This window comes from Oryctolagus cuniculus, chromosome 7 (assembly GCF_051225735.1).
Source record: "Oryctolagus cuniculus isolate XC-2025 breed Fujian yellow rabbit chromosome 7, ASM5122573v1, whole genome shotgun sequence".
NCBI lineage: Eukaryota > Metazoa > Chordata > Mammalia > Lagomorpha > Leporidae > Oryctolagus > Oryctolagus cuniculus.
The window spans coordinates 87598754-87623625 of NC_142873.1; the positions used below are offsets into that span (position 1 = coordinate 87598754).

Below are 24872 nucleotides of genomic sequence, written 5' to 3' on the forward strand. Positions count from 1 at the left end.
CATGGGAATATCAGCTCCTCTTCCCATCTTAAGATGAAAGGGAAGGGAGTGGGGAGAAAGACTAGCTGATGAGAAAAAAGGTGTAAGACCAAGTGAATGACAAAAATAGTGCTTTTGAATACTTGAGATTTGGACAGATAGGCATACAATATAAAATAGTTAAGACTTTTTTTTAGAATTTACTAGAAACTCTAACATAAATCAATGATAATAGTGTGTGATGTTCCACTGATAAGAGTATGTCATGGTTTAGATTAGAATTCATCTAAAATCTACACATCTGAAAACCATAAAGAGAATACTAAGACTCATTTGTTCAATACAAGGTTATTTATATGTGTGCTTTATATGTATATGTATGTTTATATATGCATCCACACAGGCATATGTTGGGCATTGGCTAAAATCTCCATTACAATATGGCGCCTGGCGGATGTTCGAGAGGTGTGTCTGCGGCTGCCACAGTTAAGCTACCTAAGATCAGACCACCGGCAGGGATAGGTCCGCTTTAGTTCCGGACATGTGGACAGTGCGTGATCCCTGTACTTTGCTTAAGATGCCTCCGTGCATGGTCCACCTGTGCCTGCGTGACCCTTTCGCTGATTGGCTCCCCTACTGCGCATGTCCTTCATAAGCTTTAGAAGCCTGTACACTTCCTCAATAAAGCGGTTCCTGCTTCGACAGAACTCACAGGTGCTTGTGGTGTGTTCATTACCCGTGGACCTTACCTATCCCGTTCGTCTTGTTGGGGAGTGCCTGTACTGCCCCTGCTGGTCAGGGGCTAGCATCGGGCATATATTTGTACATTATTGTGTGACTATGCCATGCCTATGTATGGATACAAAGAATATATGATATGTTTTGAAACTGTGTAGGGGATACATTCTAATTTTTTTTTTTTTTTTTTTTTTTTTTTTTTTTTTTTTTTTTTTTTTTAGAGAGAGACAGAGAGAAAGGTCTTCCTTCTGTTGGTTCACCCCTCAAATGGCTGCTACGCCGGCGCACTGCACCGATCCGAAACCAGGAGCCAGGTGCTTCCTCCTGGTCTCCCATGCAGATGCAGGGCCCAAGCACTTGGGCCATCCTCCACTGCCTTCCTGGGCCACAGCAGAGAGCTGGACTGGAAGAAGAGCAACCGGGACAGAATCCAGCACCCCGACCGGGACTAGAACCCGGGGTGCCGGCACCGCAGGGAGAGGATTAGCCTAGTAAGCCGTGGCGCCAGCCACATTCTAAATTATTAAGATGGCCTCCTATTATTTATTCTACTAGCTATTTTACTAGCTATTTTGAACCCGCCAGGCAAACTAAAAGCTATAATCTTGACAATAACTACATCTATCTATATGGCTCAGGTGTTCAGCCCTGCCCTTCCCATCTGGGGTAATAATCCTCATCCTCAATCGCATGTCCATTTAACCTTTCTCCTGGTGTACATGTACAAGAGTTTCTCTTGAGTATGTTCCTGAACATGTGGCTATTGAGTGTTTAAAATTTGAATGAGAAGCTGAATTTTTAATTTTATTTAGTACAAATAAAAACTTTAACTTGAAACAGTATAAAATATCTTTTTTTAACACAAATTCATTATTTCATTACACTGTATTTCACTTTAGTTTTTCCATCCCATAGGATACTAATATTGAACTGAATTTTTCATATCAGGTTTATGTGTCCTCCCCAGTATTTTACATCATCTAGTTGGTATCAATAGATTGATTCAGTTCAAGCAACTTCTCCCTGTTCATTCAGGTAACACTGTAAAGTGTTTTCTCAATATTTTCAGGTCCTTTTGTAATTGTCAATTAATGTAACTGGTAATTAAATTGAAATTATTGACATTCCAATTTTCACATACTTAAATGTTTTAGTCAAACATAAGTATAAAAAAATTTTAAAATTTAAAAAGGAGGCAGAATTGAGAAGAGACACAGAAACTACTTCCAGAATAGAAAGGAAAAAGGGGGATAGGAAGAAGATATGTTGGAAATTTCAAGATGAGTAGCAACTGCAATCTGTTGGAGCAAAGGAAAAAATGCTATAAAAACGTGTAAACATGGTAAAGATCACAAAATGGGTATTTTAAGCAAATAAATAGATAGCAAATTTGTTAAGTTCCTTCTCAAAAGGCAAAAAGAACTGATGAAATTAGTTACCTGAAATCAAAATTAAATGTCCAACAAAACATTTTAAAGTGATTTAAGACATGAATCTGAGCTTATAATTTTGTCTAGTTATACAGTTTAGAATCTTGTAGATGAAAGAAAACAATTTTCCAATGCACATATAGTTATTTCAGTTACCTAAGTTTTGTTTGAATATTATGAGAAAAGATTAAAAAGGCACTTCAGAAGAAGTGATAGATTTTTCCAATCAAGATACCAAAGAATCACCTGAAGAATAAAACAGACCTAAGACCAACTGATTGAAAATCTGAAAAACCACAAGTATTTTTTAGTTTTAGATGAAAGTGTAACATAAAAGACATTGCCCAATTAACACTTGAGGTATGCTTTATCTTGAAAAACTTCCAAATTTGAAGAAATGTCAATTTACAGCCTGAGAGACTGAACTCATGGTTTAGATATTTTTAAATCTTTTACATTTGTCAAAGATGAATTTCAGCTAGATTTTAAAAAAGATCAAATTCTAGCCTGATGGACAGTTTTCAGCCATGTTTAGGTTTTAAAAAACGTGGGTTTATTGTAATTTCAAGACCAAAGAACAATGTTTCTCCTATTATTTCATGCTACTGTTTGATATCTAGGTTCAGTTTCCTGAAGATTCTTGAAAAGTATTATAAATACCACTGTTAAATTGTTCGTTACATATTTACAAATGCAATAGATTAATGCCAGTTAATGGAATTGTTAGGTGAAATATAAGACTCTGGATGTAATGATCTATTTCTGACCAATTTAATGATCAATTTGCTAAACATATTGGGCAAGTCATGGGAAAGTTTTATTGTACTATTATGGCAAGTTGAAGATTTTATTGATACAAGAATGCTTGCCAAATATTTAAGAATTAAGACAAAAATTGCAGAGTAATTTATATTTTCTCACTGATTCCACATTGCATATGAATGAACTAAATTTGAAGTTCCAATGAAAGTTAAAGCTGCTTTGTAACCTAATCAGATAGAAAACTTATGTTGAAATTGTAGCTCTTATGAATACAATAATTGTAGACATTTTTCTAAAAACAAACTCCAAGAAAATCTGAATAATGATTTATTGACACTGATATACTAACAGTGGCTCATCAGTTTACACATTAGTACTTTGAATTCAATTTTAACAACACTGCATTGATATGAGCATTAGTAAGTTTACCTAACTTGGACAGATGTAGTTTTGAAGTCAATAAGCTTTTGTTTACAAATCAGATTGAGATAAACCAGTTGTGTCAATGTGGACACAAATATTACAAGAAAATTTTTTTGAGTTCTTGATCCGGTTAATAGAAAATTTTAAATATGTTTGGAATTATTTGGGTATCTCTTTCTACTTTTTCAACTTTTATTTTTATGGACTCTAACTGAAGATCAAGTATTCCCAAATGAAGATATACAGTAAGTGTAAAATACACAACAGATTTAGAAAACCTAGTATCAAAAAATGTAAAATATTTCATTAAAGTCTAACACTGGGGCTGACAGTGTAGCATAGTCAGTAAAACCATCACCTCCAGAACCAGCATCCCATACGGGCACTGGTTCAAGTTCCAGCTGCTCCATTTCTGATCCAGCATCCTGCTGATGTGCCTGGGAAAGCAATGGAAGATAGCCCAAATTCTTGGGCCTTTGCACCCACATGGGAGACTCGCAAGAAGATCCTGGCTCCTGGCCATTTGGGGAGTGAAGCAGTGGATGAAAGATGTCTCTGTCCATCTCTCCTCTCTTTCTCTAATTCTGCCTTTCAAATAAATAAATAAATCTTTTTCTTAAAAAAAAGTCTTATATTGATTATATGTTAAACTAACATTTTTGACAATATGCAGTTAAATAAAATATATTATTAAAATTTATGTCACTTGCTTAAATATAACTACTAGGAAAATCAGAAGTTACATGTATGACTCAGGTTTTATTTTTATTGGGCAGAACTAAATACTTATATATCCAGAAATGGGATTGCTGAGTTATATTTGACACTAGAAAAAATATTTTCCAAAGTTGCTGTAGCAATTTATACTCCCACCAGAACTATATCCTATAAATCCATATCTCCTGTAATAGTTGGTTCATATTTTTAGAATGTTGCCTAGTGCATGGATATGTAACTGTGATCTGATTTGAATTTTCTTGGTCACTAATGATACTGAAAATGTGTTCAATTATTAATTAGCCATATATATTTCCTCTTCTATGGAATGTTTGCTCATGCTATGACCATTTAAAAAAAGATTGATTTATTTATTTTGAAAGAGAGAGAGAGATCTTCCATCTGTTGGTTCACTCACTAGATGGCTACAACAGCCAGTACTAGGCTAGGCCAAAGTCAGGAGTTAGGAGCTTCATCTGGGTCTCCCACATGGGTGGCAGGGGTCCATGCACTTGGGCCATCTTCCACTGTTTTTTTCCAGGGCATTAGCAGGGAGCTGGATTGGAAGTGGAGTCACAAAGCAGCACCCATATGGGGTGCCAGTGTCACGGCAGCAGCATTACCCTCTATTGCCCCTGTGACTACTTTTAATGGTATTTTCTGTTTGTGCTTTTATTATTGCTCTGTTGATGATTACTGTTAAAGACCCTGAACATAAAATATAAAATCCAATTATTTTTTCCTTTCTGAATGAGTTCAAGTAGAATCTAAGCCTTGGTGATGGTCATACCAAAATCAGAGTGACTCATAAGATGCAGAATGAGAGAGATCTGGACAAACATCTACTTTAGACACCTCAGTGGAATGCATGAATGAAATAAGATGTTTGTTTAAAACTGTCAAGCTTATTAGCTCTTCACAGTTACTTAGGTCCACAAGTCTGACGAATCACAAGGCCTGAAAAGTTTCAATCATCTGCTCCTTGTCTTACAGAAACAACGTAAGAATACACAATGCAGCCCTGGAAAAAGCCTGCCCCCCAAGTGCCTACAACCAGATCTATTTCAGTTTATAGAACGGGGTGAGGATAGTTATAGAAATTGTAGGAGAAAACGAAAGAGTTACTTTTTGGAGTCAGAAGAGCTGGGTTCAGACCTGAGGTTTGCCACTTTATCATATAATTTTCAGTTATATTTCTATGCTCCCATTTACTTACTTGCAATATATTTACCGTATCACATGTAGCAGTGATTAAATAAGATAATATTTGCAAGGACTGTTAACACAAGGCATGGCTCATAGCAGGCACTCTGATGCTTTCTGTATTGGAAAATAAAGAATACCACTGCTATATCACTCGAATACATTCAAGTGCTTTCTTTTGATCCTCACAAATAAGATGAGAAACATTAAGTTATTTATTACACGTTCTCCTGCTAATTAAGAAACAAAAGCAAGGTGAAATCTAACCTCTGAGCCTAAGTCTTATTTAAAAGTCAAAAGATCTTACCTTTGCAAGGCCAAGATTAATTCCACCCCTGTTCCCAAGTCTAGGCAGGAATATTCCTTCTTTCCTAGGCAAGAATAATTTTCTCTCCCCACTAATAAAGTGGCTTTAATTTTTAAAAGTCCCAGACTCATAGAAAAGTTGCAAGAATAGTACAAAACTCCCATGTAAACGTCACTCAAATTCCCCCAAATATTAATATCTTATCACATTTGCTTCATTCTTCCCCTCTTTCCCTTTCTCTTCTATGATCTATAAGAGGCAAAAGATAGAAGACAGAGGAAACTCTCAACTGAAATATCTACAACTTCATTGCCTTTCAGGAGCCTTTTGCAGAAGTGACCACTACAAATTAAAGGCCAATCTGTTGTTACACTTTCCTTAGGTGGAGATTAGTTTATAGCAGTGGTTCTCAGCTGGGAATGGTTTTGTTCCTTAGGGAACATTCAGCAATGTCTGGAGATGTTTCTGATTGTCTTAACAGGAGAGGAGTACCATTGAATCTGGTTGGAAAAGGCCAAGGACACCGCTAAACACCCTACAAAGCTGACAGCCCCTCCACAAAACAGCCTTCAGACCTTGCAGTTTAGGCTTTTGGGGATTCTGCATTAAAATTTATCTCTGCCCTGTTCAATGTATGCCTCCTGTGGGCACGCAAATTAACTGGAACTTCTATTTACAATAAAGATGGAGTAAAAGTTATCCTTCTGCTTAAAAACACTGGAAAAAAAAAAACAGACAAAACATAGGAAAATAGTGTCACTCAAAATGTTGGTCACAGGCATTAAAGGATGGTGATTACTGAGAGACAGAAAACTAGAAAGGCAAAGCCTTTGCATTCACTGCCTGGAGGTTTTTAGGCTGTGTACAGGGCAATTCTACAGAGGAAAGAGCTGCACAGTGGAAGAACTCTGGGTGTCTGCAGAGGGTTCCCTCCGGTGCTCAGCATGGTCTTCATTAGCACTGGCATGCAAGGAAACCACTTGAGTCTGGGGAAGAATGACCCAAACAGATTAGTGGGAACAATCTTTGAAGATCATGTAGGGGTAGATAAAGTGCTTTTCTCCACCTGCAGAGAGGAAAATCTCATAACTGAGGAGCACTGGTTACAGTACAAAGAAGGATCTTACCTCAGTAAAAGAGGAAAAATCAATACCTTAGACTAAATGCAGCTCTGGTCCTGCCTAACCAAACTTAAAAAGCAAAACTTAAAAGGAACAAACTTTCCAAGTAACTTAAGGCCCTTCTAGGATAAAGATTGAGCATATTTATGAGACTACAAAAATATCCAGCATTCAACAAGGTAAAAAATCACAATGTCTGGTATTCAATAAAAAATTAGCAAGCATGCAAAAAGGCAGGAAAATATAATACATAATGAAAAAAAAATCAGTCAATGGAAATTAAGAAATGATATGAAAGATAGCATTAGTAGATAAGGACATTGAAATAACAGTTATTATGGCTATATTTTTTAATGACTGTGTCAATAAAATTTTATTTACAAAAATAGGCAGTGGACCAGATTTGACTTGTGGGATATAGTTTGCTGATCCATGTGCTAACAATGGCTATATTTTAAGCTAGATGCACTGTGGCACAGTGGGTTAAGTTGTCGTCTAGGATACCAGCCTCCCATATTGAAGTGCTAACTGAATTCCAGGCTGTCCCACTTCCAATCCAACTCCCAGCTAATGTGCCTGGGAAGGCACGGGAAGACAGCTTAAGTCCTTGGACCCCTGCCACCAATGTGGGAGACTTGAGTAGAGTTCCAGGCTCCTGGCTTCAGCATGGCCCAGCCTCAGCCTTTGCAGCCACTTGGGGAGTAAACCCAAATGGAAGATGGAAGATCTCTCTTTCTCTCTATTTCTCCCCGCCTCTCTCTCTCTCTCTCTCTCTTTTTTTTTTTAAGATTTATTTTATTTATTTAAAAGACAGAGTTAGCGAGGACTTCCATCTGCTGGTTCACTCCTCAGATGGCCGCAAGGGCCGGAGCTGTGCTGATCCGAAGCCAGGAGCCAGGAGCCAGGAGCCAGGAGCCAGGAGCCAGGAGCCAGGAGCCAGGAGCTTCTTCCAGGTCTCTCACGTGGGTACAGGGGCCCAAGGACTTGGGCCATCTTCCACTGCTATCTCGGGCCACAGCAGAGAGCTGGATCGGAAGAGGAACAACCAGGACTAGAACCGGTGCCCATATGGGACGCCAGCGCTTCAGGCCAGGGCCTTAACCCGCTGCACCACAGCACTGGCCCCTCTCTCTTTCAAATAAATAATTCTTTAAAAAAATAAGCTAGAGGAAATATTGAATATTTAAATAGTAACATTGAAGACATATATTTAAAACACTCAAGCTGAAGTTCTAGAGATGAAAACTACAATTCTCTGAAATGAAAAATACAGATTTTGGCTGGCGCCGTGGCTCACTAGGCTAATCCTCCGCCTGCGGTGCTGGCACACCGGGTTCTAGTCCTGGTTGGGGTGCCGGATTCTGTCCCGGTTGCCCCTCTTCCAGGCCAGCTCTCTGCTGTGGCCAGGGAGTGCAGTGGAGGATGGGCCCTGCACCCCATGGGAGACCAGGAGAAGCACCTGGCTCCTGCCTTCGGATCAGCGCGGTGCGCCGGCTGCGGCGGCCATTGGAGGGTGAACCAACGGCAAAGGAAGACCTTTCTCTCTGTCTCTCTCTCTCACTGTCCACTCTGCCTGTCAAAAAAAAAAAAAAACAAACAGATTTAATGAAAACTAGGCCCACACACAGATCTCAGAAACAAAACACAAATACTCATCACAGGAAACAAAGAAAATCACACACTAAGTCTCATAATCAAATTGCTTCAAACACCAATCATAAAGAAAACATTTTAAGGTGACAGAAAAAAAAGCCCACATATATACCAAAGAACAAGGATAAGAAGATGAAGATGAGGCACAAATCAAGGATGTCTGTTTTCATCACTGTTGTCAGCTTTTTACTGGAGAATCGACTTAGTGCAATAAGGAAAGAAAAAGAAATAAAATGCATTCAGATAGGGAAAATAGAGGTAAGACTGCCTTTATTCACAAGACATAACTGTCCATATTTATAAAATATCTACAAAATGTCACAAGTTTAGCAAGACTGTAAGCTACAGATCTACAGACAAAATTCAACTGCATTTCTATACATTAGCAATGAACAATTAGAAATTCAAATTTAAAAAGAAGCGCTACCTCTAATAGCATCACAAACATGATATCTGTCTAGGAATACATCTGACAAAAACATGCAAGACTTGAACACTGAAAGCTATACAAAAATCACTGAGTGAAATTAAAGATTTAACTAAATGGAGAAATATACTGTGTTAATTTGTTGGAAGACAAATGTAGTGTAGAGGGTAAAGCTGCCACCTGAAATGCTGGCATTCCATATGGACACTGGTTCGAGTCCCAGCTGCTCCACTTCCCATCCAGCTCTTTGCCTTGCCTTGGGAAAGCCCAAATGGCCCAAGTCCTTGGGCCCCTGTACCCGCATGTGAGACCCAGAAGAGGCTCCTGGCTCCTGGCTTCGGATTGGTGCAGCTTCCGCCATTGTGGCCAACTGGGGAGGGAACCAGCAGATGGAAGACCTTTCTCTCTCTCTCTGCCTCTCCTTCTCTCTGTGTGTAACTCTTTCAAATAAATAAATCTTTAAAAAAAAGATTTAAAGTCTTTCCAAATTGAACTATGTCAATGCCAACTGAAATGCCATCATGTTTTTAATTTTTGGTGGAAACTGATGACTGATGAGCTGATTCTAGAATCCATATGGAAAGCAAAGAGCCAAAAATAACCTTAAAAAGAAAATGTTAGATGGCAAACAGTTCCTGGTTTTAGGCTACAGTTTTCAAAGCCACAGTTATCAAAACAGTGTTGTGTTGGCATAAGTGTATGCAAAAACATCAATGGACCATAATAAAGTCTAAAAATAAATTCATACATATATGACTGATTATTTTCAACAAAGTTGTAACATGTTTGATCCAATGGTGCTGGAAAAATTGAATATCCATAGGCAAAAAACAAACAAAACAAACACCATTATCACCACACCAAAAAAAAAACAAAAACCAAAACAAAAAAACAACCACTTCAACCCTTACCTAACAAAAATTAACTGAAAATTCATAGTGCTAATTCCTAAAATTACAAAACTTTAGAAGAAAACCATTGTGACCTTGGGCTAGGCAAAATTTTCTTAGATATGACACCAAAAGCATTAACCATAAAAGAAAAAGTTGTTAAGTGGGACTTCATCAAAATTTAAAAACTTCTACACTTTGAAGAACACTACAGAGAGAATGAAAAGATAAGCCACATGCAGAGGAATATATTCTCAACTCATCTATATGATAAAAGACTTGTATTCACAATATATTAAAAAAAAGCTCTACATGACAAACATGGAAAAAACTAACCCAACAAAACTGAGAACAAAAGAGTTGAACAAGACTTTGGCTAAGAAGATGCAGGGATGATAAATAAGCATACAAAAAGATGTTCAATACTGCTAGTACAAAGAAAATGAAAATTAAAACCACATGCAATATAATGTCTAATATGAAAAAGATTGCTTGCACCAAATATGTGAGGACATGTAACGACTACAGCACTGGAACACCGATGTAGAGAATGGAAATGGGACAACTAGTTTGAAAAATGGCTTGGCAGTTTCTTAAAAAGTAAGCATGCACCTACCATTCAGCCCCACCTTTCCATCCCTCAGTATTTATGGGGAAAAAATAAAAGTATATGTCTGCACAGAGACTTGTACATGACTATCACAGCAGCTTTAGTTGTAATGGCTAAAAAATGGAGACAATCCAAATGACTATCATCCTGCGGATGGATAAACAGTAAACAAATCGTGGTATATTCCTTCCTACAATGGAAAGTCACTCAGTAATAAAAAGTTATGAACTAAGTAATAACATAGGTAAATCTCAAATTAATTTTGTTAAGTGAAGGACACCAGACCACATATACATACACACGAGGGGCTTCAAAAAGTCACAAAATGCATAATAGCTTTTAATTTTATTTTCCATGATGTTTCTGAAGCTCTGTTTGTTTATGTGTATAATACACACATAAGCATATACATATATAATTATGTGTCCGCTTATATAAAAATCTAGAAAAAGCAGGCTACAGTGACAGCACATCAATGGATGCTTAGGGATGTGCAGGCAGGAAAGGAGATGGAGAGATTACAAGCAGCTATAAGCAAACTTGGGGGTGATGGATATGTTCACTATCTTAATTGTGGCCACAATTACACAGGTATACACAAATATGTGAATTACCAAATTTTATACTCTAAACACATGCAATTTATTATATGGCCATTATACTACAATAAAGCTGTTCATTTTAAAATGGATTAAAGTAAAATTGGGGGCTGGCGCTTGTGGCACAGTGGGTTAAGCTGCCACCTACAAGTTCCAGCATCCCATATGGGTGCTGGTTCAAGTTCCGGCTGCTCCACTTCCAATCAGCTACTGCTAATGCATCTGGGAAAGCAGCAGAGGATGACCCAAGTCCTTGGCCCCTGCAGCCACATGGGAGTCCCAGATTAAGTTCCTGGCTCCTGGTTTCATCCTGGCCCAGCCCCAGCTGTAGTAGCCATTTGGGGAGTAAATCAGAGGATGGGAGATCTCTCTCTCTCTCTCTGCTTCTGCCTCTCCTTCTCTGACTTTGAAATACAAAATAAACAAATGAATGAATAAATAGATAGATCTTAAAAACATTTAAGCAAAATTAACAGTTCAGTTTTTCAGTTACACTAGACACATTTCAAGTCCTTAATAGCTCACAGGCCTGTGGCTACCATTTTGGAAAATGCCAAGTACAGAACATTTCTATCATCGCAGAAAGTACTGTCACACGGCACCGATGTAGCTCACATATAACCATCCATTTCTTCCATTCCTCTTACAACCACCTATACCAAACTGCAAGAATGTGAGAAGGGCAGCATCCTAAACCCTGCACCAAAGAACAAATGAAACTTCCAAATGTGAAACCCTTTGAGAAAAAAAAAAAAATTGCACTGACATATAAATCACCCAAGAATTTTTAAAACTTGATTTTATTAAGTCAATTTTAATGTAACTTTGCTGTGAAGCAAACTATACCTTCTATTCATGAACATATAGCACATTGTCTCATTTAAATATCACAGCTTCTACGGATTACATTTAATTAGTTTCTTCCAAAGCCCAAGTTTACAGCAAGTTTAAACTAAATGACACAGAAAAAAATGAAACAGATAACACTCTCTTGGTACTTACTTTCTCCTTGTAATCACAGTGATTATAGCTTAGCGATAACTTCTAAATGAGAATACACATTTCTTTAATATACTCACAGACTTCTTGGAAGTTGGCTTTTTGCTCTGTTTCAGAGTACTATGCTACGTAATGCAATAAAATTTTCTATTTAAAAGAACCAAGCATATAACTCTTATACAACAAATACGAATATTATCAGAGGTTTCAAATGTGGTAACACGTTAAAATGGAACATCATGAAATGTTTCACATTCAACAAACAGCTCATAACATCACAATAGGGAAGTTGTTAAACTTAGTATTCCTACTGAAGCTTTTCCATTCCTTTACTATAGCTCTCAGTTTTGATAGTGAGAAGTGATTTTATTTTAAAAAAACTCAAACTCCATTTTCTGTCCCCACCCTAGCAGCCTAAGGACTTGGAAGGCACAGGCTAGGTTGCTCTGAGTTTTTGTTTCAATAAACAGAATGCAGGGCTGAAATCTTCAGCCACCCTTGCTCCAAAGCCTGATAACGCTCACCTTTCAGGCACATTCTGATGTCTGAGTCATCGAAGTCTTGGAAATGGAAGACAGAAAAAGGCAACTGGGTGGGGTTGGGGGGAGAAGTGAGGCTGGTGGCGAATGTAGACAAACCAAGACAACCCCCAAACTGTATTTTAGTAGCTAAACAAAAAGTACTAAAATAGAAACCAAGTCCCTCTGTGGTCTGCAGAGGCAGAACTCAGAAGCCAGCTTCACTTACTTTTTCACACCGACAGAGCCATTTTCCTTGTTTTCCATGTCAACAGATAGCATGGGAAGGCTGCAGGGTTCCTTTACTTCAGCAACTAATCAATAAGGGAGAAAAGCTTGTGTTTAATTCTTAGAAAGTGAGAGAAGAATAGAAATTCTGAATCGGAAACATAATGGTCCCTTTTACAGCTTCACACCAGTTCACGTCTGTTTGTTTAAACCTCCAGTTCCCTCAGCGATTGGAGAGATGTGATTAAACCTAAAGGACTGGAGGAGACGGATTGGGGTGCTTTCATCTGTACTGGCACTGCCTGCCCTGACAATAAGCATTTGCAAATGAAACTGAATCCTCCTTCAAAACAAGTGCTGTGTGAACTGGCACAGCTTCCACCGGGTGCCAAGCCTGCACTTAAGACATTGCAACTCAGAATCGAGTCAAAGTAGAGAAAAACAATCCCAGCTCTCCTCCCCCTCCCACCACGGGCTGTGATTTTTTTTTCTTATTGTATTTTTTTCCCCTACTTCTCCGGCTCCTACATTTTTTTCATTGCAGTGCAGAAGGGCACTTAAAGCTTTTGTCAGCAAGTATTCCCCTACCTCACATATTCACAAGCAAAGACTCGAAAACCCCATCTGTGAGATGGCCATGCTGTGTTAATGCAGGAAGGTCACAAACACGCCAGCTAGCCCTAGTACGGAAAGGTGGTGCTGTGTGTGTGTGTGTGTGTGTGTGTGTAAGTGAGCCTAGGCAGCTCACTAGATTTATGTAAAATCATCAAAATATTTAAGGAGATATAGTAGCATCCATCACCGTTTTTGTTTAGTAGGATGAGGAAAAAAATTTAAAATCCTATGATAAAATAAAAGCCCTCTACAATCAATATGCAATTAGCAAGATGAAAACATTATGAAAAAACTGCTTTAAGAAAAACAAACAAAACAAACAAAAACTAGTCCTGAAACGTGTTTGCTGTTATTCAGCTGAAGCCATAAATTAAAGACATTTTCTCTCAAATCACTTTATACTTCGGCACTCCTTCTCTAGGGATTACTCCGAAACGGCAAGTGCATCATTTAGTATATTCACAAGATTTTATCACTGTTAGAGAAGTAGATGATTAGCAAATAACACTGTTAAGTGTGGGCTAATCTTTACTCCTGAAACACACACACACACACACACAAACTTCCAGTTGCTAAGCCACTTAAATCATTGCTAGAGAAAGCCAACATTTAATACACATATAGATATTAGCATCGTTCACACTCCGTTACAGAGTAGACAGGAACAGAGTGCTGCTGCTCCACGCTACCGGAATGATTTCACATCAGTTGGAAACTGTTACACATTCACCATTTTCTAAGCATCTCAGAAAACAAAACAAAACAAAACAAAACACTCACATTGATACTCTGCAACATCACACTACGTTGCCTTATTATTATTACTATTCTTTCCCTTTTTTGTGGAAGAGTAAAAAGAAAACCTACCTATAAGCAACTAAAACATATCATTTTTTATAGGCTTATCAAGAACAGCCAAAGAAACCCCAATGTTTTCTTTCACAAAGTAGGCTGGCAAAGGAATTCAATAAGGAGGTACAATTTGACACAGTGAAATAAAACCAGGCTGGCTCGCAGCCAACATGACGTTAGGAATCACACACAAGCTGCACCAACTGCCTTCTGGTTCATGGCTGACTTTTTAAAGCTACAGTGTGCCCGTTCACTTTTGCTAACTACCTTCAGCACAATTAGTGGAAGAGAATGAATCACAAGTCTAAAACTGCAGAATTCTCAGTACACCTGTCTTGTACAAAGGAAAACAAGCTGTCTCAATAGCCTCTTATTATCTCCCTCCCCTTTATTGTTGCTGCATACGTCTCTGGTGTTTTTCTGAGCATGAATGTCACGTTTCAAACTATTTATTTTTCTCCCGTATGGGAAAAATACGAGAAAAAGAGAGACAGAAGGCAGTGCTTAGAGGCTATAAGCAGTGACCACTCAGAAGCTGCAGTTCTGTGTCACTCTTTTTCCCTAACAGAGCTTCGTGGACAAAGTTCCCAGGGCTGGCTTTTAAGTAATCTCTTTGTGAGAATAAGGAAAGCACTGCCCAGCAGCAAATCCTTTCACTTCATTATGCAGGAAGTAACATATTTCAGAGAGGATGCAAAATAGATGACCAGATCTCCTGAAAACGCCCACATTCCTTCATTTTGGCATTCATCCTACCCAGTGAAGCCAGTCAAAATTCAAACTGAAATAAACAAAACATTACTCTACAAAACAAAAACAATTAGTTCTGCTAGGCTTAATTCTGTTTATCCCAGTTGCACATAACGCATAATTCAACATATTCAGCCAACTTTTACAACCTATTGAGCACCTTGGACTGTATGAGTTACATATGAATAAGACGATGGGGTGCCAACTCCTAAATTCAGTGTCTCCCAACCACCACCCTAAATCAACAATTAAGGAAACTGGGAGGAGGTTAGGCAAGTTCTTTTCAATTGCCCTGGTCAACCTCAGCAACTGTGCCTGGCTGGGAACCACTGCTGGAGGAACAACATTCCTGCCCATTAACTGCTCTGTGCACACACTGAAAACACAGAGGAGTCGCCCCTTCACTGAAATAAACACCCACCACCATTCGCACACTTCTAGGTCAAGGCAGCAACAAAACCAGTCAACATCGCACCGAGAATACAGGTTTCCCCAGGATCCTAGAAAACCGTAACTGCCACTGCTGTAATAATGTGTAGTTTTTGGGTAGAACTGAGCTCCAAGCTGCCTGCCCTTTTTCTACTGTAATCTTGAAGGGCACTACATTATACATTTGGAACCCGAATTTCAAAGTCCATTTCTTTTAACTTACTTCAAGAATGGTATCAGAAATGGACTTCCTGAAAGATCATGGCTGGGAAGGGCTTCAAGTGTTCTCTCTAACCATCTTTGCCATTGCCTCCAAATAACAATAACTCGGGGACCCATTCGAAGTGTTTATAAATTGAGTGTCATGTTTTGAGCATAGGACGGACGTTCATCGCAGTGGATCAAAACCATGGCCCCTTAGGGGAATAAAGAGCTCTTTCACCAACAGATTCCATAAAGTGTTTGGACTTGATCTGAATTTTCTGAATTAATCTTCAACCAAATCCAAATGGAACGGGGGGGGGGGGGGGAGGGGACAATGGGGGACCTGGACTGTGAGTGCTCCGGGCAGAGGGAGGGGAAGGAGGAAGGAGGCATTGCACGTTCAGCTCACCATTTTCTCTCCCCGAGCAACGGGGGCAAAGGAAAGGTAGTTCCACCCCACCACTCCTTAGCCATCACAGGAGGTGGGCTCCCGTGAAGCTTTGCCAAGCATTTCTTCCTACACAGAGAAGAGGATATCCCCTTCCACCTCGCCTGCTGTGATCAAAAGTTTGTGTTGAGCCAGTGTATGGTGTTGTAAATCACTCCCATTTTATAAACAATGAGCCCCACAGGCCACTACATTATGACAACAGGTTCCACTCTCCAGCTAGTTCTGACTTTGATAATAAGTTGCCATTTGTAAATACAAACACATACACCAGCACACTCACCCACTCCCTCCTCACCCAACGCAACCGGTCCACAAGGAGCCTCTTCCCCGCGGGCCACAGAGCTGTGTGGGTGTCACGTGTGTGCTGTGAGTGGCTGTCGGTCGTGCAGTGAGACTGCTGTGTATGTGGGGTGGGGAGCACAAGACGCCCTGCGGTCCTGCACAGGATGGCAAGTGCGGCATTGACCTGTAGACCTCAAGCTTCAGGTTCCCCCGGAGGCGGGGAGGCGGGTCAGGAAGGGCGGGAGACTGTTGCCTTTGATTTTTTTGTTTGTTTTTAAACACTGTTGCGGCCCCGGACAGCGCCATCCCACAGGAGCCGCCCGCCCCTACCCGAACTCCACGCACCCCATAGGGCGTCTCGGAGAACGCGAGGGGTAGCCCGCAGTGGGCGGCGCCGCAACACTAGGGCAAAGTTTCCGGCCACGACTTTTCAGGAGAGAGTTTGTGCTCAGTTTGGGGGCGCCTGGGAGGGCCAGTCTCCCGAAGACCGAGCGTGGGGGCGTGGCGCTGGCAGGGCCGGCACAGCCACGCCGCCGTCCGGCCCGGGCACGCCTCGACCCCCAGCGCCCCTCCGGAGTGACAAGAGTCCACGCGACAAGCTGCAGGAGCACCGGACACGCGGCAGAGACGAGGGCGGGCGGGGGGCTTCACGGTGCGGTCTTCTGTTTCCTTTCTTCCTGGCCAACGGAGAGCGCGAGCGCGCCCCAAGCCCGGCCGCACCGCCCAGCACTTACCTCCCGCGCGGAGCTCGGCGGCAGCCACGCGCCCACCCTGAGCCGCCGCCGCCGCACGCGCGGGGCACGCCGGGAGTTGTAGTCCGCCGCGGCGGGGGGTTCCTGGGGAAGCGCGAGGCCGGCCAGCGGAGGTCGGGAGCTATGTTGGGGCCTTGGGACTATGGGAGCAAACTTCCAGGGAGCCGAGGGGAAGGGGTTTTCAGCTTAAGACCATTCTTCCGATCTTAACTCGCTCATGACAACCCTGATGAAGTTTTCAGCTAAGTTTGTTAGTAATGATAAGCAGAGATTTCCTGGGTGGAACTCATATTTTTTTTGGGGGGGGGGGTTGTAAAAGCCCTTTTATAAAGCCATTTTTAAACAAAACAAAACAAAAGTTTACAAAAGGAAAAAAGAACAGAAAGAATAACTTGCTTCAAAATGTCCCCAAGAGAGAAAAAAATAAAGGGGACAATGCCAACATGCTGAACAGTAAAGGCTTCTTTTTCTTATTTTTTAATACAAAATACAAGCAAAGGATACACATACTTAAAACAGAGCTCAGGAGCGACACGCAGTCCTGGAAACCCTTCAATAAAAGCAAAGCAGGAGTTTGTTTTTTCTTTGTCTATGCAGATACCTACAGAGACTGGGATATGTAAAAATTAAGTATCACAAAAGACCATCACACGATTCTACCAATGCATGTTGCATCTAAAATTCACGAACATGGTCAACAAAATCATGTTCACTTCAATACCTTAACAGTGCTGAAATCTGCAGCATGGTACTAAGGAAGTTAAAGTTTGAATGTAACAACTTTATTTAAAAGTTCTTTTCCTTTAATTTAAATGAAATGGGGAACTCATAGATTTTAGCGCTGTGGTCTCCCTTCCCTGGAGAGACCAGAGGGAGAGCAGGTGTTTGCACATTACGCTTGCAAAGTGCTTTATAACACTCTTGGCTTTGCAAAGCACTCTTTTTTTTTTTTTTTTTTGACAGGCAGAGTGGACAGTTGAGAGAGAGAGACAGAGAGAAAGGTCTTCCTTTGCCGTTGGTTCACCCTCCAATGGCTGCCACGGCCAGCGCACTGCGGCCGGCACACGGCGCTGATCCGATGGCAGGAGCCAGGTGCTTTTCCTGGTCTCCCATGGGGTGCAGGGCCCAAGCACCTGGGCCATCCTCCACTGCACTCCCTGGCCACAGCAGAGAGCTGGCCTGGAAGAGGAGCAACCGGGACAGAATCCGGCACCCCAACCGGGACTAGAACTGGGTGTGCCGGCGCCTCAAGGCAGAGGATTAGCCTAGTGAGCCGCGGCGCCGGCCTGCAAAGCACTCTTAATTGGTTCGTTATATTAAAATGATCAAGCACTAATTGGGATTTAGGCAGAGCGAAGTTCACATTGCAGTGTGTGCTCTGTGTGTACCTGCTGAGATTGGAGCCACCCTGCCCTTTGCATTTCCCTAAACCAGCTCTTAGCTGGGAAGGAAGAGTGAGGAAGAGGGCTAGGAACAGACGTGGTGGACACAGTGTAAGAAGAGGAGCCGGTGGTCATCGCTGTGGCTTAGCAGGTTGAAGCTCAGCCTGCAGCTCTGGATGCGGTTTGAGTCCCAGCTGCTCTACTTCCGATCCAGCTCCCTGCTAATGCGCCTGGGAAAGCAGTGGAAGGTGGCGCAAGTACTTGGGCTTCTGCACCCACGTGGGAGACCTGGAAGAAGCTCCTGGCTCTGGCTTGACCCATCCCTGGCTGTTGCAGCCACTTGGGGAGTGAACCAGCTGATAGAATGCTTCTTGCTGGCTCTCTAACTCCGCTTTTCAAATCTTATATATATAAAAAAAAGGAAGACTAAGAGGAGACCCTTGCTGTGGGGGACTGCCTTGAAATGGCTGATGAGTAAACTCTTACAAAATAAGAAGATAAGTAAGACCAAAAGGGCAGATGGGATAAAGGTGGAGGCCCACACAAATTGTGAGCAGGCTAGGCGTACTGTAGAAAGGTGGTGTCAACTGCAAAAGAAAGCAAAGCAAAAACAAACAGGACTTTAGAATCCAGAGATGTGTAGTCCAGGTGGGCGGATGTGAATGACCAAGTGGGCAGTTACAGATGTGGATCCGGTCGTTATGTGTAGAAAGAGAATTGTGAGTCAGTTACTTGGGAGAGGTGGTTGAAGGGCAGTTGGAGTGGGCCAGGGGCGGTGAGGAGCTGACAGTGACCCTAGGCTGGTGAAGAACTGGTGAAGGAGGAGAGGGGGTGCTGCAGGAGTGCCTGACACAGGAGCCGAGGGAGGGAGAGGCGGGATGAGCACACCAACAGGTCTCACACTACAGAGAGGTAGCCGATGAGAGCAGACGGGCCACTAGATTGTACATCCATAGCCTATTGGGAGAGAGATGCCGACAAGGATTGTTTGGAAATTTACCAGAGTGATTTTGCTTGCGGCAGCAATGAGAAAGGCTGCACTGCTGGAAAAGAGCTGATGGACAAGGTTGTGAGGCCTCTTGCATCGCCCAGACAGTCCTGCACGGCGAGACTTCTCCCACATCCCACTTCTCTGTCCCGCTACTCATTCACCAGGGGAAAAACCTGTTTACAATTATCTGAGCCTAGAATCAATTTCACTTAGGAACATTTGTGTTTGTCACACAGTTTTAAGCTACAATGCATTTTCCTAGGATGCAATAAACGGAGTAATGATATGCTGGGTGGAATGTGAATTGTCAGTACAGTTCATTTTGTAACTGTGCATTTCTTGGTGATTCTACAGACGGACACAGCTACTTCATTGTGCTTTTTAGTTCAGAAATGCCTTAGCAGCTCCATAGTCAGTCGTTTTATTATATTATACATGACTTTACTTTTCCCTTTATACTACAATTAACTCAGGGCTTTGATTTAATTTAAATGTAAATGTGTTGGTAGTTTAAAACTGTCACTTCACAATAGTAACTAATATATTATTATATATAGTAATAACTAGTATATTTGTTATGAAAAGGAGGAATTGGATTTGACAAGGTTGAGAACCACTTATTCGTTCAATGACTGTTTTGAATTCCTCCTATTCTAGATAGTTGGCATAGATCAATATATAAAACACAAAGTGTGTTGCCTGTATGGAGCTTATATTCTCACATGGGTATGGGAGAGGCAGGCAATAAATACAAATATGTACAGTCATTAGTATATTGGAAAGTGGTAAGTGCTATGAAAAATAAAAGAGCTGAGTGGGAGCTGGGAGCCAAGGAGAGGATGGGTTGATAATGCTAAATACAGTGATCAGGGTAAACTTCACTGAGAAGTCACTCAAGGAAAGAGCTGGAGTTGGTAAGAGAATGGCTGTGGATTTCTGAAAGCAACACTTCTGCAGGACAGCAGAAGTCTGTCTGAAAGGACGGGACTTGATTGGGTTGGAGAGAATGAGGAGGTGAATACTAGGAGGACTAGGGGTAGCCCCTAGGCCAGGGACAGATGACATGACGTAGGGCTTGTAGGCATCACAAGGACTTTGGCATTCACTCTGTGTGAAAGTTCAACTAGATAAAAAATGGTTATTTTTGCCCTTCAGTATCAGTTAACCATTGATCTGTTTTATTTAAGCACTTAACATTGCTTGGAATATGTCTGAAATCTTTGTTTATGAGGATGACCTTTTGCCTTCTGCCTAGATGACTGTATAACTCTTAAGTTCTTAAAAGAAAGCTTGTATGAAATTTTCTTAGAATATGGCAAACCATTGGCCAGCGCCATGGCTTACTTGGCTAATCCTCCACCTGCGGTGCCAGCACCCCGGGTTCTAGTCCCGGTTGGGACACCGGATTCTGTCCTGGTTGCTCCTCTTCCATTCCAGTCTCTGCTCTGGCCCGGGAAAGCAGTGGAGGATGGACCAAGTGCTTGGGCCCTGCATCCACATGGGAGACCACGAAGAAGCACTTGGCTCCTGGCTTCAGATCGGCGCAGCGCACTGGCCACAGCAGCCATTTGTGGGGTGAACCAACGGAAGGAAGACCTTTCTCTCTGTCTCTCTCTCTCTCACTATCTAACTCTGCCTGTCAAAAAAATAAAATTAAAAAAAGAACATGGCGAACCCTTTCAAAATGCAATTTTTAGCTATGCTCTATTTCCTGAACTTCTATTATGTAAATGTTTCGTTTCCATGTATTCATTCAAATCCTCAATTCAGCAGTCTTTCATTCACCAGTGCTCCACTTGCTGTGGGCTACATCTTTCCTCTTCTAATCACCTTCAACCCATATTGTTGCCGCTAAATTCCGTGTGATTGTTCTTCATTCGCTTGCCCTTGCCCAGGTTTCTTCAGTTAAGTTCCACTCCTTGGTGCTTTTGATGTGATTGTCAGTAATCTAATCACTTCTCATTTCTTTCCTCTGTTTTCCAGATTTCTTTTACTAGTCTAAGGGTCCCATGCTACTTTTCGCCCAGCTTTTGTTTTTTGAAGGAGGTCTCCCTGTTTACCTTATTGTTTGTATCATTCACTTGAAATGTTAACTGGAGGATGAATGTTGATGAGTTATAATCTACTTGTTATTTGTTGGGAGTGACTTGTAATGATATTAGGGACAATTTTAAAAACTGTTTAGCATCAGCATGAAAATAAAATTACTAGAGCAAAAGTAAAAAATGCAGTTATATAGTTGTAACAATCTGCAAAATTATTAAAATTAACTTATTAATAAATTTTTAAGCTTTCTTCCTGGTATTTAAATCAAAAAGAAATATAGACTGAGATATAATATATTGTTCTCATTGACTTTAAAAGAAAACTGATGAATTATTCAGGGAAAAGTTTCTGGAGCACTTTGGTCTTTTTTTTTCTTTTAATGATTTATTTATTTATTTGAAAATCAGAGTTAGAGAGAGAGGGAGAGACAGAGATTGATCTTCCACCCATTGGTTCACTCTTAGCTGGCTACAAAGGTCATTCCTGGGCCAGGCTGAAGCCAGGAGCTTCTTCTGGGTCTCCCATGTGGGTGCAGGGAAACAAGCACTTGGGCCGTCTTCTGCTGCTTTCCCAGGTGCATTAGCAAGGAGCTGGATCTGACGTGGAGCAGCTGGGACATGAACCAGCATGCAGATTGGATGCCAGTGTCACAGGAGGTGACTACCCACTGTGCCATATTGCTGGCCTCTGGAGCATTTAGTTCTTAAAAAAAAAAAATCAAATGGGGAGAGGGTCTTAATGAATTTGATTAGTAAATGCAACAGTGGTATTCATCAAGTTATTTCTTATAGCACTGCTTAATGAAAGCTGCAAACATGGCACTGAAACAGACCAGAGAAAGCCAACCCCCTTGTTTCTAGGGCAGTATGATGCAAGTCCGTTTGGAAGATAAAATCTGGAGGAAAGGTTAGTGTTATGGTTTGAATTGTGTCGACCCCCCCCCCCCAACACCCCATACGTTTAAGTACTAACACTTTGAACCCCAGCAGGTGAAATTTTGAAATAAGATCATTGCAGGTGTAGTTAAATAGAGTCACCCTGGAGTATGGGGTCAGGAGTTCTAATCCAGTGTGACTGGTGTTCTTATTAAGAAAAGGAGACCCAGAGGTGAAGGCTCTAAGATGACAGGGATACACGTCAGGAAGACAGAGGACGAGCCTCAAGATCCACTGCACAAGCCAAAGGAGCATTAGGGTGTGCTGGTGCTGTGGCGTAATGGGTAAAATCCCCAGCCTGCAGTGCCAGCATCCCATATGGGCGCCAGTTCGAGTCCTGGCTGCTCCACTTCCAATCCAGCTCCCTGCTAAGGCACCTGGGAAAACAGCAGAAAATGGCCCTAGTGCTTGGGCTTCTGCACCCATGTGGGAGACCTGGATGAAGCTCTTGGCTCCTGACTTTTGCCTGGCACAGCCCTGATCATTGGGGCCATTTGGGGAGTGAACCAGCATGTGGAAGATCTTGCTCTGGCTCTCTTCTTTCTCTGTAACTTTGACTGTAACTCTGACTTTCAAATAAATAAATAAATCTTAAAAAAACAAAAAAAAGGAACACTAGGTGCTACAAGAAGCTGCAGGAGGAAAAGACAGATCCTCACCCAGAAGTTTCAGAGGGAGGGTGACTCTGGCATCACCTTGACTTTGGACTTCTGGCTTGCGGACTGAGCAGAGAAGTTTCTGTTGTTTTAAGGCACCAGCTTGTGGTACTTTATTACAGCAGCTTTAGCAAACTAATACAGGTAAACGGCATTTCCTGCAACAATGTTTCATGAATTTAGTTCTCTCGACCAAGACTTGGTATATGTTGGACAGCAAAAAATTTGAGAAGGGATTAAAGTAGTTTTAAGGGCTGACATTGAGAGTGGATCTATATGCTTGAAAGTAAAAACTTGCAAGTATTGGTAAGGCTGACATCCTTGTGAACACTGCAACACCTGAGATTCACACTTGGCATGCCAGCCATCAGACCGAATTGTCTGTTGAAATTACCCCTTGTCATTGAAAAGCCATCTTTGGAATACAGGATAGCTACCCACATGTTCTCTATAGTGGGAGGATGTGTATACTCTATAGATTTTCCAGAAATTTGTCTGCTTTCCTTCCTTTTATTCTTTCCATTCAGATATTTTTTTTAATTCCCAGGCGGATAGTATTAAGAAGCAAAAGTTTGTGCAGTCTTATACCCTTATTCAAAGGTCAAACTTCTGAATATTCTCCAAAATATGGCAATATCTTTTATTTTTAAAGATTTATTTTATTTATTTGAAAGAGTTACAGAGAGAGGTATAGACAGAAAGAGAGGGAGCTGGTGCTGTGGCATAGTGTGCTAAACCTCTGCCTGGGGCACCGGTGTCCCATATGGGGGCTGGTTCAAATCACAGCTGTACCACTTCTGATCCAGCTTTCTGCTATAGCCTGGGTGCAGGGGCCCAAGCACCTGAGCCATTCTCCACTGCTTTTTCAGAGCTATCAGCAGGGAGCTGGATTGGCAGTGGAGCAGCCAGGACTTGAAGCAGTGCCCTTATGGGATGCGGGCATTGCAGGCTGGTCTTTAATCTGTTGTGCCACAGTGCCAGCCCCTATAATGGAGTTCTGTTCCACACAGTTACTCGGGGATTCAGGATTGGAGAAACTCTACGCTCTGTAGCTACATCACGCAGAGATGCCAGACCCATAAGATCACTGCAGAAGGGAAAGAGGGACATACGGGATCACAGGTTCTAGCTGATTTTCTCTGCTAGTCATAGTCTATTGGCCCGAAGAGCTACGCGGCTGCAAATCAATCACAGGGGAACTGTGAAAGATAGGTGATCGCATCGATAGTCAGTAATAGTCAGTTCCTTTGTCACAACTGCTTTTCAAGCTAGGTATCAACTAGAGGCAGTTTGGATAAACACCAGGAAAGTTTAACATCAAAAAGTCTTCATAATGGAACTTCCAAGCATCAGGAAGAAGGAAAACGACCCAAGAAGGAAAGTCTGAGATACAAACAGGAAGGCTGGGTAAAGTAAAGGCAGACTGTTGGGTACATCTGAATAAACATTATGGTGAAAGGCAAACAAATAATAAAGTACAATTAGTGGAGTTAAAAATTATATTTTGGAGGCAGTGTTGTAGCACAGTAGGTTAAGCCACTGTTTGCCAGGCTGACATCCCTTAGAGTGCTGGTTCCAGTCCCGGCAGCTCTGGCTGTGATCTGCTCCCTGGAAATGCGCCTGAGAAGTCAGCGGCTGATGGGCCAAATGGTTAGACCCCTGCCACCCAAATGGAGTTGCTAGCTCCTGACTTCAGCCTGGTCCAGCCTGGCATTCTGGCCATTTGGAGGAGTGAACCAGCTGATAGAAAATCTCTTTCTCTCCTTCCTTGTAAATCAATAAATAAATCTCTTAAAAAGAACATTAAAAATAATATTTTGTAAAGTGGAAGTGATGGTAAGAGGTAAGATATTCTTAGTTCCTTGCCTATTTGAGGACATTATTAAGATGTTAACTGTAGGGTCCAGTTATGCTGTGGTGTAA

At 41.5% G+C, this 24872-nt stretch overlaps 1 protein-coding gene across 11 annotated transcripts in view; it reads right to left on the bottom strand.

Annotated features, from left to right (window-relative positions):
* SAMD13 (sterile alpha motif domain containing 13) overlaps window positions 1-24872 on the bottom strand; it is a 78605-nt gene that overhangs the window by 42024 nt on the left and 11709 nt on the right. The window contains exons 1-2 of one of the 11 annotated variants that reach the window (XM_017345578.4): window positions 16922-16991; window positions 12606-12690 (exon numbers count right to left, since the gene is read on the bottom strand). The exons of 1 other annotated variant lie outside the window; for it this stretch is intronic. In XM_017345578.4, coding sequence (XP_017201067.2) covers window positions 12606-12658 — 53 coding nt within the window. In that variant the 5' untranslated portion in view covers window positions 12659-12690; window positions 16922-16991. Of the gene's footprint in view, window positions 1-12605; window positions 12691-13192; window positions 13300-13999; window positions 14239-16185; window positions 16992-24872 lie in introns of those variants that run through there. 9 more of the 11 variants (XM_070078162.2, XM_051857557.3, XM_070078164.2 and 6 more) reach the window with 9 other exon arrangements.